The sequence below is a fragment of the Meriones unguiculatus genome, chromosome 19 (assembly GCF_030254825.1).
Source record: "Meriones unguiculatus strain TT.TT164.6M chromosome 19, Bangor_MerUng_6.1, whole genome shotgun sequence".
NCBI lineage: Eukaryota > Metazoa > Chordata > Mammalia > Rodentia > Muridae > Meriones > Meriones unguiculatus.
In genome coordinates, this window is record NC_083366.1 from 58,299,832 (window position 1) to 58,315,106 (window position 15,275).

General features: G+C 47.6%; 1 protein-coding gene across 10 annotated transcripts in view; it reads left to right on the plus strand.

The window, feature by feature from the left end:
• Positions 1 to 11,694, plus strand: part of Phactr1 (phosphatase and actin regulator 1) — a 439,140-nt gene extending 427,446 nt beyond the window's left edge. For all 10 annotated transcript variants that reach the window (XM_060372699.1, XM_060372698.1, XM_060372701.1 and 7 more), the window contains 4 exons: positions 918 to 979; positions 6,028 to 6,168; positions 7,213 to 7,289; positions 8,406 to 11,694. In XM_060372699.1, the coding sequence (XP_060228682.1) occupies positions 918 to 979; positions 6,028 to 6,168; positions 7,213 to 7,289; positions 8,406 to 8,421 (296 nt within the window). In that variant the 3' untranslated portion in view covers positions 8,422 to 11,694. The remainder of the gene's footprint in view (positions 1 to 917; positions 980 to 6,027; positions 6,169 to 7,212; positions 7,290 to 8,405) is intronic.
• Positions 11,695 to 15,275: the final 3,581 nt, after the last annotated feature.

Here is a 15,275-nt window from a genome sequence, read left to right on the forward strand (position 1 = left end):
TGCTGATGTTTCCCTAACCCCCACGGCTGAGGATCTCACGCCTTCTGTGACACTAGTTGGCGTTCATGGTATTTTTCAAATCAGATGGTACCATGTTGATGAATGCTTCCACAGAGACCAAGGAACCCTTCCGAGGCCCAGAAGGTAAATGATACTCTGTGTATGCTCACTCAGTTAGTGCAGACAGAGACAAGGCCCAAGTTCTCTGCCCTTCTCCCTACTCCTTTCCAGGGACCCTTACTTTGGCTCTTTAAACTCAGACAAGCCAGATGCAAAAATTTTTGGTCTCCAAAGTGTGCTCCTAAGACACTGCTTCCAAGTCCAAACAAAGGCAAGATTAGTCCACATTCTGGCCTCACGCGTGTTCTATGGACTTCTTGGAAGATTTAAAGAACTAATGGGATCAGGGCTTGAACACAGTGAGAGTTCTGAAGTGACTACAAGCAGCCTTTCAGGTTGCAGTTGACTCTGCCCCATGTCAGTCCTACAGCGGGGAGAGGCATATCCTCTGTCCTGCCCTCCAGGGCTCTGGGCTCTAAGGGGGCCTAGGGTCTACAACTTCCTCAAGGTGTCCTTGGTTTTCCCCAAATGTTCATCACTGCCAACAGCGCTCCCACATATGTCAAACACACCTCCTTGGCCTAGGGTCATGCTGCTCAGCCCATCATCCCTGCCTAGACCCCAAGACCCTGGAGACATAAAGAGAACAATAATGAGAAAAAAAAAAAAAAAAAGTCAGTCAACCAACCCACTCCCCACCAATTTGGAGGGCTGTAGGAAGATGGAGACCAGTCCCTTCAGGCGTAAAGGGAACGGGGCCTGAGTGCTTGGACTAGAACCCATAAAGATCGGAGGTCACACGTGGGTATGGGGGATGCCATGCCCTGTAATCAGGAGCCCCTACCGTATATTTTCAGCTCGGAACGAACAAGAAGAGCAGGAGGAGAAGCGGGAAATCAAGAGGAGGCTGACTCGCAAGGTAAGACAGTTCCCTGTGCCCAAAGTTACTTACCAGCCCTTGACTTGTAGGGCCCTTGAGGACTTTGAAGCAACCCCCCACCAGGCCCACAGTGCTCAGACGCCCTAACACCTTTCTTGGGGATGCTAGTCAACTAAGCTATAACTCAGTCCCAGGAAATCCAACTCTTTAGGCATCTGCGGGTACCGGAAACACACACGATATACAGACATAACTGCAGACAAAGCACCCATATACGTGAAAATAAGTTAAAAAATAGATTTGTGTACTTTTAACCCCACCACATCATTATAAAAATTAGTAATTCAACCAAATAAAAGATTTTCAGGCACAGTGGCGCACACCTTCAGTCCCAGCACTTAGAAGGCAGAAGCAGATGGGTTTCTGTAAGTGTGAGGCCAACCTGGTCCACAGAGTGAATTCCAGGTCAGCCAGAGCTACATAGTGCAGCCCTGTATCCAGAAAAATTTGGTAGCTCACTATGGACATGATGAATCGTGTCTGTAATCTTAGCATTCAGAAGGCTGAGATCACCTCAAGTTCAAGGCTAGCCTGAGCCACACGTAGTGAGTTGTGGGCCATTTTGTCAAAAAAAAAAAAAAAAGTTTAAAATGGTAGCTTAAATATAATACTATCTTTTGCAATGGTCGTAGGACATCATGACTTTTCTTCATTCCTCGTTACTACCTGTTGAATTTTTAAAACTATTTGAGTTTCTTCTGCTAAATTCAATTGGGATTATTGGATCAGAAAAATACCAAAAGTACTGATTCATTTAGTGAAAATGTTTGGGAAAAAAAACATTTCAAACTCATGCAGCTAGAAATTTTTGCTACATTTTAATTCCCCCATCACCACCAAATAGAGGATATTGCCATGCTGTATAGACACACAGATATTCTGAAACATGAGTGGCCCTCTTGAGGGAAAATTAAAAAATCTTGAATAACAAACTTGGAACTATTCTTGGGTCCTGTTGAAAGTTTAATTAATTGATGGTGCACAGGGGGGTATAACACTCCTCCCTCTGCCTGAAGTGTATTCAATCAGCCCCCTGCAGTGGCCATCTTGAAAAAAGGGTACTCAGTCTTAAAGATGGTGAAGAGACCCATTAAAATTAATTCTAAGGATGTTCCTTAGTGACTTTTCCTCCCTGGAAATAGTACATACAGGATGGAATTCAGAGGCCCTGAGAGGCCATGCCACTTATTCAGGAGGTGATTTGTGTTTCTCAACACTCTCTTCCCCCAAAACCATCCCAAGCACTGGTGGCAAGCCAAATGCCAAACTAATTAAAGGAAATAAGATTAACAAGGGCCTGGATGGGGGCATGGCTAGCTGGCATCACACTGAGGGAGATAAGAATAGGAGCTGAATAGACTGGTTTGGGTTCCCTCCCCACCCCCATCTTGGTGGAAACATGCATTCACTGATGAGGCTGGGTAAGGAGGATGGAGAAGAGGAGAATACATGACAGAAAATGAAAAGGAGATGAATGCCTCACTTCTAATACAGAAAGTCAAAGACATTTAGAAAACAGTTCAAATCCAGTTTTCATCAAGCTCACTGGAATTGATAGCTGAAACACCTAGATTTTCCAAACATGTCAGATTGCTTACTAAAAGGTAGTTATGGGAAATTACTTAAACATCAGCTGGGCATGGTGGCTCATGCCTCCTCTCCCTGCACTCTGGAAGTCTGAGGCAAGGGCATTGCTGTGCGTTTAAAGCCATCTGGGGGTACAATAGCAAGTTGAGACCAACCTGGATGGGCTAAATAGTAAGACCTTGTCTCAGGAGAGAGAGAGAGAGAGAGAGAGAGAGAGAGAGAAAGAGAGAGAGAAAGAGAAGGAAGGAAGGAATTAGGAAAGAAAAGAGAGAAAGAAAGAAAGAAAGAAAGAAAGAAAGAAAGAAAGAAAGAAAGAAAGAAAGAAAAGAAAGAAAAAGGAAGGAAGGAAGGAAGGAAGGAAGGAAGGAAGGAAGGAAGGAAGGAAGGAAGGAAGGAAGGATTATTTAGACATCTATCCAAGTCTTATCTCTTAAGAAAAGATTGTATGTTCTGGCGGACAGAACTTTGACTCTTAAGTGCATAGTGTGGTAGTGGAGGGGGCAAGAGTTTTGCTTCCCACAATTCTCTCTCCCAGGATGATGACACTAACAACCTTACCCACGGAAAGCCCCTAGATTTTACAATTCCATCATTGTCTCTTCCACCGCCCACGAACCCACACTCACCTCACCCTGACCCCCTAGCAGGGGAATGGCCTTGTAATTTTAATTCCAGCATTCCCAGTCCCCTGAGGCTTTCCTGTGGAGTTGAAATAGTGACCTTGAGGGCAGGAATGACTGACTGTTCAGGAAGGAGACTGAGGGAAAAGTGGAAGCCGGAAGTTGGTTCTCTGGGGTCTGCAGAGCACTGTGGTGGCCACCTGCAAAGTGGGAAATATACAACCTACCCTGGCTCTGGGCAAATGCCTCTCCCTTGAGCCTTTATTATACCAAAACCAGATGCCAGAGCTGGTGACTGCATATAGCCTCAGCCCTCATATTTCCTTAATCAAATGCTATTGAATTTTAATATATTAGAGGGGAAAAAAATAAAAATAAAACCCAGGAGCTGGTGTTGAAACCAACAGAACAAATAATTTTCTGTAACTAAATTGAAAACATAAAAATTGGGTGCTAAAAATAAATGCCTGTCTCCCCTCTCACAAAACAAAAAACAAAAACAAAAACAAACAAGGACTTGAGAGCTGAAAATGTAGCACAATGACAGTGTTCACCTCCCATGTGCAGGATCCTAGGATCCATTGCCACCGCCACAAACCCCAAGAAAGGGCAGCTCCCTAATTGAAAGCAGAGATGTATACATTATGCGGGGGGGAGGAAATGGTACACTTGGGGTTTGGGTTGTATTTCTGTGAAATTTAGGTCTCACAATTAATTGGCTCAATTTTATATTCAAATTTCTGGTTGCACACATTAACACAAATGCCACTTCTCCCCATCCAACTTCCTCAGATAACTGGACTTTAGCCACAGAGATTGTCTCCTCCGTATCTAGGAAGGACCTCCGGCTTTGAGCTAGGAGATCTAGGTGTGCAGCTTCTGAGACCACAGCACTAGCAGAGAGCTCTGTCAGGGCCTGCCTAGCGTCTGGTCCACATTCCACGCAAGGCCCCAAGACAGCAATCTCCTGTCCGCTTCCAGAACATGAGCGTGATAGCATGCCGATTTGATTTAACGTGATGGCAACACAGGATTGGGGCATGAGGAGCAGCCCTGCCCTGAACATGTCTATTATCGAGTCTTCTGTTCTCGCCAGTTCTGCCCCTCGATGGGCACCTGGTACAGCCCAGACCAGTTTGTTTATTCACTTACTTTGGTGGGGTGGGAGAATGGGGGCAGACAGACTCTCGCGAAGGTAGCACAAACTAGCCGTGAATTCACCATATAGCCTAGGCTGGCCTTGAACTCTAGATCCTCTTGCCTTAGCATCCTGAGTCCTGAGATTGAAGGTTTGAAACACTATACACAGCCCAGTGTGTGGTTTCCAGGAAGATAAATTCAAAAATCATGGCTTAGGAACCGAGGTAACTGGATTACACAAACTGGAGAGTGTAATTGTGTATTTATCTGGTGTGAGTATGGCAAAAAAAAGAAGAAAGAAAATGGTGTTTATTTATTTATTTATGTTTTACTTCAGTACAAATTCTATCAGCTCTTATATTTCAAAGAGAACATTTTGATGCCAGGATGGCCAATGTTTTAATTTCTAGCAATCTTAGCCACACAGCTTAGGAAACTATTTTTGTCCCATGACAAGCAACAAAGATACTGGTGTCCAGCCCTCAGAAAACCCCTAGGACCTCAGGACAGATTGAAAAAAAAATGGTGCCGGGGTCTAGGCATGGACCAGTTCCGTCATCACTAGACCTCTGACCTTTGGAGCTTCCTCCTCTAGCTGAGAGGGAGCCACAGAGGCCTGTACAGTCCTGCCCTTGCTCTCACCACCAGGTACCTGTTTCCTGGCAATCCCACTGTACCATGGCAGCAGCACACTGAAACATTCCAGCTTCAGCCAAGGGCATCAGGCAGATAGCTGCGTGGCAGTCCACACCGCCAGAGTAATTTGGATTTGTTGTTTGTTTTATAGGCCAGAGCCCTAAGACTGCCTCTTCTATTAATAGCAGCCAACAGTCGAGGGCTCGGAGGAAAGACTGTTTTTAAATAACGCTGGTTGAACATGAGTTGACAGTGTCGTAAGGGGAGCGGTTGTATTGCTCCAGAAGAAATAAGCCTGTGACAGGGAAAGATAATAGAAATGTCAGCTTTATGCTGTTAAAGGACAGAGGAAGGGTGCTCAGGGAGAATACCAAGAGATGGCTAAATAAACGTGATTTCATTCCTCCTTCCTCAGAAAGCTTGTTCACCATGGTGTAAGTGTGGCCTTGCTCAGCTCTGTGTTGGCTCACTAACCTTACTGATGACCTTCTGGAAGAAACTCTACAAATGCTTAAATCAATCCATCCCCCTCATACTCCAGAGGCTGCTACCATTTGCAAATGGTAGCATATATGCATGTGTAGACACACATTCTACGCAATATGTATGTGCACACACACATATATTGTGTTACAAACCCATCCTGCAGACTGCACTAAATTTAAGACAGAGATGTGCACTCACCAATCCAAGTTTAGATGGTATCATTACTTATGGCTCCTGCCTCCCACTGGGTGAAGGACAGACAAAAAATCCACAGCAGGCACTCACAGCTCCACAGACAGCCAGGCCATCAGGCCAAGACAGCAGCCTGATAAAGAAGGACGGGCTGTTGTCACCCTCACGAGCCTGAGGAGTTTAAAGGGACAATAAAGCTCTCATTATCCCAGAGCTGAGTACTCTGGGTTCTGCTCCCTGCTCCATCTTGTTATATAATATGTCAACTGTCTTCCTGGGCTCATTTTCCACACCTATGAGTTCACAAATTGAGCGGTAGTCTAATGTCCTCTGGTGACCATTCCCCACCTTCCTGCCTCCCTGCAGCTCAGTCAAAGGCCCACCGTGGAAGAGCTCCGGGAGAGGAAGATCCTCATCCGATTCAGTGACTACGTGGAGGTGGCAGATGCCCAGGACTACGACCGCAGGGCAGACAAGCCATGGACCCGCCTCACTGCTGCAGACAAAGTAAGCGGAGGTGGTGAGAAAGGGGAGCCCTGCCTCAGCCCTACCCTAAAAAGGCTGCATCCTCAAGGCTGCTCACTGCTGGCAGGAACACTCCAGGAGATGAGTGGGAAAACTTTATTCTGTTCTTCACTTGGAGAATACAGGACACGATACAGTGCCTGCTTCCCGGGAGGAGAAAAGACAGTATCTTAATCTATTTGCTGTTGCTGTAACAGAACATCTGAGGCTTCATAATTTTATTTAGAATGGTTATTTAAAGATTCTGGGATCCAGAAAGCCCAAGGTCAGGCAGCCTCATCTGGTTGCTCCGTAATGGGATGTAAATCAGGGAAATGGACACATGCCAGAGAGAAAACATAGGAAGTAGTCTTACTCTGTAAGACCCCATGCCTCCTTTAACTGATTCTGATTGCCCCTGAAAGGCCCCTCGACCACTCAGTTCCATGGCATTGAGAAGAGAATTCTGACATAAACTTCAGTTTGTCCTTTTTTGGTTTTTCGAAACAAGGTTTCTCTGTGTAGCCTTAGCTGTCCTGAACTCTCTCTTTAGACCAGGCTGGCCTCGAACTCACAGGGATCCGACTGCCTCTGCCTCTGCCTTCCTGAGGGCTGAGATTAACGGCATGTGCCACCACACCCAGCTCCCAGAGCCATTCTTAACATGAGCCTACAGGCTTATCACTGGCTCTCTATGTCAAGACACCTCCCCAGGCACCCGGAGGGAGAATTGCAAGGCAGAGGTGAAATCAAAGTCACTGTGTGTGCCGTCCATAGCCCCATGGCAGGCATAGGGTACAGTGCAGAGAGCTTATAAAACATGGCCAGCTCTATTAGACCCTCATGATGTATGTACCCAAAGAAGAGAAATCTTTTAAAGAAGATTTTTAAATCTTCTTTAAATCTTTTAAAGAAGCTTTTAAAGAATGCCCCCAGGACAATTTTTTTTTTAATTTTTTTTGTGTAAGAAAAAAACTGTTGTTAGACATGTTTAACAGGGAGGCCTTTCCCCCTCTTCAGCATACTGACCAGCTGCTCTTCTTCCAGGCTGCCATTCGGAAGGAACTCAATGAGTTTAAAAGCACTGAAATGGAAGTCCATGAGTTAAGTAGACACTTAACAAGGTTAGTATTGATGGCATCCGGCTTGTATGTGCCACCACCACGTGACAACGTTTGTTTTCCCGTTTTTGATGTTACTTTATTTTTGTTTGAGACACAGCTGAATTGACTCTCACTACATAGCCCAGGAACTTATAGCAATCCTCCTGCCTAGGCCTCCCGGGTGCTAGCTTTGCAGGTGTGTACCATCATGCCCAGGTCTGACAATATTGACTTTCAAGTAAATAAACTTTTGTCCTGGATTGCCAAGTTTCTTTGTGGGTAAGATGGGAGATGACAAGACAGAGATCAGCATCAAGTTCTACCTTTAAGTTGATAAAACAAGAGCAGTGAGGCTGTGTGTGATGGCACATACCATTAGTCCCAGCGCCAAGGAGGCAGAGGTACATGGATCGCTGGTTGAGGCCAGCCTGGTCTACATAGGGAGTTGTAGGACAACAAAAAAAAACCCAAAACCTTAGGCAACAAATGTTAAAATGTTAACGGCCAAGGCAAAAAGTCACCTTCTGCTCTTTAATTCGCTCAGTTCACTCCAAACTCGGACAACTGTTGAACAACCCCAAAGTGAGTTTTTATAAAAACTGAAGCTGGGGTGATGAGAGTGTGGCCAACGTATAGTCAGCAGAGTCCAAACCTGGGCAGAACACCAAAATAGCACACAGGACCACTAAAGATCATTCTATTGTCCTGTGCTATTCTTCTACACAGTCCTGTCTGGTTTCGCTTGGGGAAAAGGAGACACAGAAAGAAAGGTGTGGGCATGGCTACTTAGTAAGCTGCTGGCTTTCCAGCGTCTCCTTGGAGAACATGTGGGAAAGCAGGGCTGATCAATGCACTGCCTGACTCAGACACACTGTTAGGACCTCCATCTTGCTGCCATGCAGGAATCCTAGTGGAGCCACCCAGTTTGGACCTCCGAAGATTCCAAGCTGAACTTTCACAGGTCCCTACGTGAATTCTGTGGCATTCAAATACGTGGGGTGCCCATCTGTGTCTTCGTCATGTATCACGGGTGGGAGGTCACACTGGCATGTCACCGTCAGCCAGGGTATCTCAGGATGGGAAGGCGCTGCTGTGGGGATCTGGGCCTCCGTCTTGATGAAGTTCTCTGTTTCCCAGGTTTCATCGACCTTAACAGTGGTATTACTCTTGAGTGCTCTGCTGTCTTCAAAACATAAATTTATAAGAACCATAAGTGCTGGCATTTGTCCACTCCCCTGTTACGATGTAAATCTGAACTGCCTTTTTAAAAAAAGAAAAAAAAGAAAAAAAGAAAAAAGAAAAAAAGAAGCTGGAACAAAAGAGAACACAATCAGGATTCTATGTGCAGGAACGCCATGGTGACCACCACTCAGAGTTGCTGGCACCACTTCTGCTTCGGAAAGGTGTCCCAGGTTCCAGCAGGGACCTACCTGAGGATTGTGCAGGGGCTGCCTCGTCCCCTCCATCCAGACCCAACAGGCACCACATCAGTTCAGTCTTCGGTGAACCTCTTCCTCACAAGGGACTGATGCCTGAGTCCAAGGAAGCCAGGGGCAGTGGGTTTGGCATGGGAGTGGCTAGGTGGCAGTCGTAATCCAGCTGGCCTTCCAGACGTGGTCGGACGTACCGGCTTCAGAGGGGGGCATCTACTTTGGAGGCCCTTGAAGAGGGCCGTGCTGGAAAGGGGGTGACCTCTCGTAGTCCCCCCCACCTTACCCTCCCGCCCTCCAGCCTTGTCTTGGGAGAGCCTGTGCTGGAGTTTTGATCGTAAGCATGTGTGCTGTGGGCATAGGAAGCTGGAACTGAACATCTACTCTGATCCCCTGCCCAAACCCGAGCTGCCTTCCAGGAGACTCTGCTAGGGATAGTGGCTTTGCCCCTTCAGTTCGCCTTCATTGACCGGCTTATGTTTGGAAAGCCGAGGGCCGTGGGTGATCCATTCATAAATGCCATTGCTAAGGTATGAGCTGACCAGGGGCTGGGGTCAGAAATTCCATGGTCCATGTTTTTCTTTGGCCTTGTAACACACCTAGGACAGTGATGATGTGGCTTGGCCATTAATAGCTTCTGAGTACCAATGCATGGAGGCCAGTGCCGGGGACCAATGTCTCACTGCCTCTGCAGACGCCTCCACTCTTCTGGCTTGGCACTTCAGAGTTTCTGCAGAGAGATCCATGTCTCAGAGGCCTAGCACTGGGCCAAAAGTTACCAGCCATGACTGTCTGTGCTGTCCCTGGCTGCTTCAGTTACCCAGAGAGAGCCCCTGTCTCCTCTCCCTCCCTCCCTCCCTCCCTCCCTCCCTCCCTCCCTCCCTCCCTCCCTTTCCCTCTCTCTCTCTCTTTCTCTCTCTCTCTCTCTCTCTCTCTCTCTCTCTCTCTCTCTCTCTCTCTCTCTCTCGGGATGTGCCTCCAGCTGCCCTGTTGAGAGAGGGCCCCAGTGGTTGTGTGCACACTGAGGAAAGGGCACCCCAGACCCCAAGGAGGTCTTCTGCAGCACTGTTTTCCTTCCTAACCGAGCTCGCAGACCCTTGGGTGCAAAATTCTGCCCCAACCCCTGTGGTGTGCTCGGCTTTCAGAGTCATCATGGTTTCAATAGGTGAGGGCTTACTCCACAACACACCCGGGATTTAGGAAGATACAGGCTAGCCAAGCCTGGCTAGCCACCAAGGAGTTGTCCCCTTGTCACACTAGCTGGGGTTATGTTGCTCTTAGCGCCTGTCATTGAGGCCATGCAATTCTCTGGAGTGTCCGTGGCCCGTGGCCAGTTGCTAACCCAGGAACCAGAGTTAAAGGAAAGCTTAGATCAGCCCTACAGGTGGCACCACACAGTTGCTGCTCTCCGGGCACTGTCTGGATGGAGCACGCCTCTGTCCAGCCCAAAGACAACTCCATTGCTGGGTCTTTCTGTTATGATTTGAATGTCCAGAGAGGTATTCAGGGAAAATGTGGTGGGGATTTTTAGCGTGGCTGTAAACACAGTCTTCCCGAAAGGCTTACTGACTTTTGAATGTGCACACGGTAGGAGGAAAGATGCAGAAATCTTTTCTTGAACTTCCCTAGGGTTAGAGGGTAGGCACATGTCTGGGGTGGAGGTCCCTGCCTGGCCAGGCCTGAGGTCTGTACTTCCTCTAAGCAGCAGGTTTGCTTCTGGCTGCTGTGGTGGTCTGGCCTGACAGGCCTTCCCCAGCCAAGAAGAGCCCTAAGGAACTCCTCCCGAAAAGGCCCATGGCTCCCTGCTGGCCTTGGCTCTAGGGCCCTTCTGATTGCCTGGGGACAGAAGTCCCAACTCCTCTATCTCCCCGCTGCCAGCCAGCAGCCTTCACTGTTCCCTTAAGCATGCCCTGGGATGGCCCTTCTCTCATATATGGAAGAAATTGGACAGAGTGTCCACATCACTTCCTGCACGGCGCCCTTGGGCAGAAGTCACTTGCTCAGAGTGAGGGGTGTGCCGTGCACGTTCCTAAAAGGTCGGCTCCTTTGGGGATCGCTATTTAAAGGCCAGCCTACGTGGTTCTCACCACGGCTCAGCAGCCTCCCCAGCTGTAGGCTGGCACTTTCACTCTCCTTCTGAAAACCTGGACTCTTTAGGGAGCTGTAACCACATGTTTTACCCACTTTATTAGGACAACTGGAGTGACTTGAATTGTTTCCAAAGTTGACAATTTGACATTAATTAGGGGGGAATAAAAAGAGCTAGATGGCTTAAAACATCCGTTTCTGAAAAAGCTACAGTTTTCAAGTTTGTTCATCTTGAGCCTATATGTTCCAATCTGAGCACTGTGGAGTTCAGGTTAGCAAGAAAGGAGAAAATGAAATGCATCAGACCTTATGGTTTTCTCTCAAAATCAGGCATTGCTGAACCCTGTCCCAGCGTCACTTTCCTGACAGGAGGGCCTGCCACTGACAAGCTGGCTTTCTCAAAATCCTGACCACTTCATTCCCCAGACACCCCCTAAGTCCTGACAGGTTTTTAGAACATGAGCCTTTCTGCCAGAAAGAGAAACCAAACCAAGTGACAGTCAGCGTGAGGAGACGCTCCGAGTTTCTTTTTCTCCTGCTTATGAACACGTTTGTACTTTTGGAATGAGCTTCGTGGTGTGTCGCTTCAGATAAATGGGATCCCAGGCTCTCCCTGTGCATAGCCCGTGGGCAGGGGTCTCTGATGACTTCTTCCTCCCATGAGTCTGTTCCTCCCCAAGCAGGTTGCTTTCTCCAGTTGCTTCCTGGTGTCTGTATATAGTTTGTCTTTGTATAGGAATGAGTGTGTGTGGTGACCGTCGATCCATGCCCTCCCGGGTTCTAACTTAACAGATGATGGCTGTATGAGGAAGATGCTGTACATAGAATATAAATTAAACTGGATCTCTGTGGCCTAGGTTTTGTACATACAGAAACTGCATGGTATTTAAATTATTGTTTCTCTCTGATGATGTATGCAGTTTCTTTAAAAACAAACCAAAAAAAAAAAAAAAAGTTAAAAAAAAAAAAAAAAGCTTTGTTGTGTTGTTTTATCACCAATCAGTAGGAACCAACAAAAATAGCTGGGCAGGGGAAGGGTTGGCAGAGGAGAAGGGAAGGAGGTCACTGGTTACGGGGAGCCCGGCAAGCTCATGTTTCTGGCAGAGTTTGGGGGTGGGAGTACACTGCTCACCGCTGCATGTTGATTAGCTTTCTAGAACATTTGTGTCCTCCACCATTTTTGACATTTCAAGAATCTCCCAATCCTCTGTCCCCGAACAGTCTTGGGAGAGTGAATATGAATTAGCCTTTAGGTAAGTCACTCAGGGGTCTTGGGAGTATAGGTATCAGATAGCTTATAACCTGGGGGTCTTTGGGGTGCCTCTGTATCCAAACAAAAGCTATATATGTTTCTTTGCCTTTTAAGAACAGTGGGCCCTCTGTATCTGGGAATTCAACCACTTTTGAATCAAAAATATGGGAATGATTGCATTTGGACTGAACACATACTTGTCTTATCGTTGTTTCCTAAACCATACAGTATAATGCCTACTGACCCCCACAAATATATTGCATCGGGTACTAATGTATCAATTCAAGCGTAAGGGAGGCTGTCTAAAACTCACAGGTGAATACTGTACCATTTTATACCAGAGACTCAATCATCCCCAGATTTGAGGTGGGAATGGTCCTGGAATTCCACAGACAGACAGACAATTGTATATACACCTGCTTCTTGAGGGCTTGAGTATCCAACAAAGCAAGCATTCTCTCACACGACCTTCTGCTTTTACTAGGCTGTCTTTGGGGAAGCAGAGGGCTGCCATTTGCCTGAGAGAAGCTGACGGGTCTCACACTCTGGACCCAGCAATGTTAAGAAGGCAGCTCTTGGAAGGAAGCCCAGCAAGAGACTGCGTGCATTGAGCCTTGTAGAGGATTCTTGCTGACGCACAAGTGTCAGTAAGTCTGGATGCAGGGGGAGTCCTGTGTTGGACAGTCTCCCAGGGCCTGTGTTACAGCTGGGCTAGGAACCACACTTAAGATGCAGGCCTCAGAGATCAGGCTGCTTGCTGTGTCTGGCCACATGAATGGAAGGAGGCTGCCGGAAGACAGAGGTAAGGCTCCAGGCTTCATGTCTCCCAGGAAGGCAGAGAAGCATAAGCAGGAGAGGCTCCAGGCAGCACTGTGAGTGAGAAAAGGTCTCCCCTTCTACCTGGGGCGTCCCTCATCCTGCCTTTCCCCTCTCCCACAGCTCTCTGGGTTTTGATAAGTCTCACCTGCAGAACCTGGATGTAGTTTTCTGTGGGCATAAAGGGCTGGGAAAAGATTTTTAAAGAGTTCCAAAGGAGCTGTACCTGGCAGGAGGAAAATCACAGGAATGAAGGGTCTGGTTATGGGTTCTAGCCAAGCAGAGGCAGCTGGTGTCTCCATTTCTGTATCTCTTTACATTTCCCTAAGTGAAAGTAGTGCTAGCCCATGCCACCTAATTTCTCCGCGCTTCTATTTCCTCAACTTCAAAGTGAGGTCTTTGAATTATGTGTTCTTTTTTTATCATGTGTGTAAAATGAGCATGAGTGGAGGTCAGAGGTCAACGTTGGGTATCCCCACATTCCACCTTATTTGAGACGGGCTATTTTGTTGTTGGCTGCTGCACATGCTAGGCTAGGTGGTCCTTGACCTTACTGGGATTCTCCTGTCTCCATCTCCCCTCTCACTGTAGAAACACTGGTTTAATGACAAATCACACCTAGCTTTATGTGGTTTCTAGAGATGCAAACCCAATTTTCCATGTATGCACAGCAGACACTTTTCTCCCTGAGCTGTCTCCTCAGCCTACATTCCATGTTCTTAAACATCCCTAGAAAGTCAGATACAGGGGTGGGTTGGGGTTTTGAAAGGTGTTTTGTTTGAGATATGGTCTTACTCTGTAACCCAGCATGGCCTGAAACTCACTGTGCAACCCAGCTAATCCTCCTGTTTCAGTGCTAGAATTACAGGCATGTGCCCCCATGCCCAACAATACGGTAGTCTTTAAAACACTAAGCTGAGTCCTAAGAAAAGCGCTCTTGCCAGGTCCTTCTGGGACTCATCCCTCAGGTCACTTGCAAGTACCAGCATCACCCAATGAGTCCTCTGTCCCTGTCTGCCATGGATGGGCCTGGAGAGCAACTGTTTTAGGACATTGCCCTCTTCAAGTGCTCTTGTAATACCTAAAACATTGCTCCCCCTTACAGCAATGAGGTAACTTCAACATCATGCCTCCTGGCTTGGTCTCTACAGATGCTGAGGACTGGCTTCAGAGGTGTCCCTCTGTGCAGCTACAGCTGAACACCAGGACTCAGGAAAGCCCCTCACCCCATGCACTCACTGACATCCTGAAACTGAGATGAGAACAAACAGACAAACAAAAACCAAGCACACTCGTACCTACATACACACACATATACACACACAAGCCCACAAGAAACACAAACATGCACCAAAAAACCCACAAAATCAGAAACCATAATATACAAGCAAAAGACCAATAAGACAAAAAAAAAAAAAGCCCCCCAAAAGCAGCAGGAGACAAGAAGTCTACAGCAGTACCACTGAGCTCATTTTGTACTGGTCACCTGCCTGCGGTATGGGATGTAGCCTCACATGTAGTTACTATAACCTGGAGACTCCACTGGAGACAGCTAAGTTTTCCTTTACAAGTAGGTGTCAGTTGCAGATAGAACCTTGGTTAGGAGTGGGAGCCGTGTCTGCTGTACCCCCCTTTCTCAGCACTGTGACCCCCACCTGACCTGAACCTGTACAGGCCCTGTGCATGCTGCCACACAGTCTCAGTGAGTCCATATTCCACCTTGGTTTCTGAGACATGCTTTTCGGTAGCCTGAAACTCTCCAAACAGGCTAGACTGACTAGGTGAGGGAGCCCCTGTATCTTCCTGTCTCTGTCTCCACAGCTCTGGAATTACAAGTACATTCTGGCACCACACCCAGCTATGTTTCAAGGTGGGCTCTTCGAAGACTGAACTTAGGTCTTCATGCTTGTAGATCAGGCGTTTGCCCACCGAGCTCTCCCCAGCTCCCCAGCTCCCCACCTCCTCTCCCTCCTCTTCACGGTGTTATGAATTAAGCCACGGCTGGTGTGTCCTAGGCAGCACTATATCACTGAACTACATCTCCCAACCACAGAAAGGGTTTTTAAGCTTGGGAAAACAGAGCTAGTGAGCGCGTGCTAGCCAGGCAGCAGGAACACAGGGTGTGGCCTACTCTTGTAACAGTGGTGACCTCTCTCACCTGCTGTGCACCAGGAACTTCCCTTCTCTTATCTTCTGTCTGGCTGGCCAGCAGGCTCTCCTTGCAGGCTCCCCTGGGTTCTGACATTCCTCAGGCCTAGGCACGGTTCTCTGCAATCCTGTGATCTGTCAGCCTTAGCAGCCACAACTCTAATTGCTTTGACCAGGGTTCACTCAACTGTCATATGGTCTGGCAGTCCCAGTTCAGGTCTAGAGACCAGATATTAGGCACCCAGGAAAGCTCCCCCCGCCACTCCCAGCTGC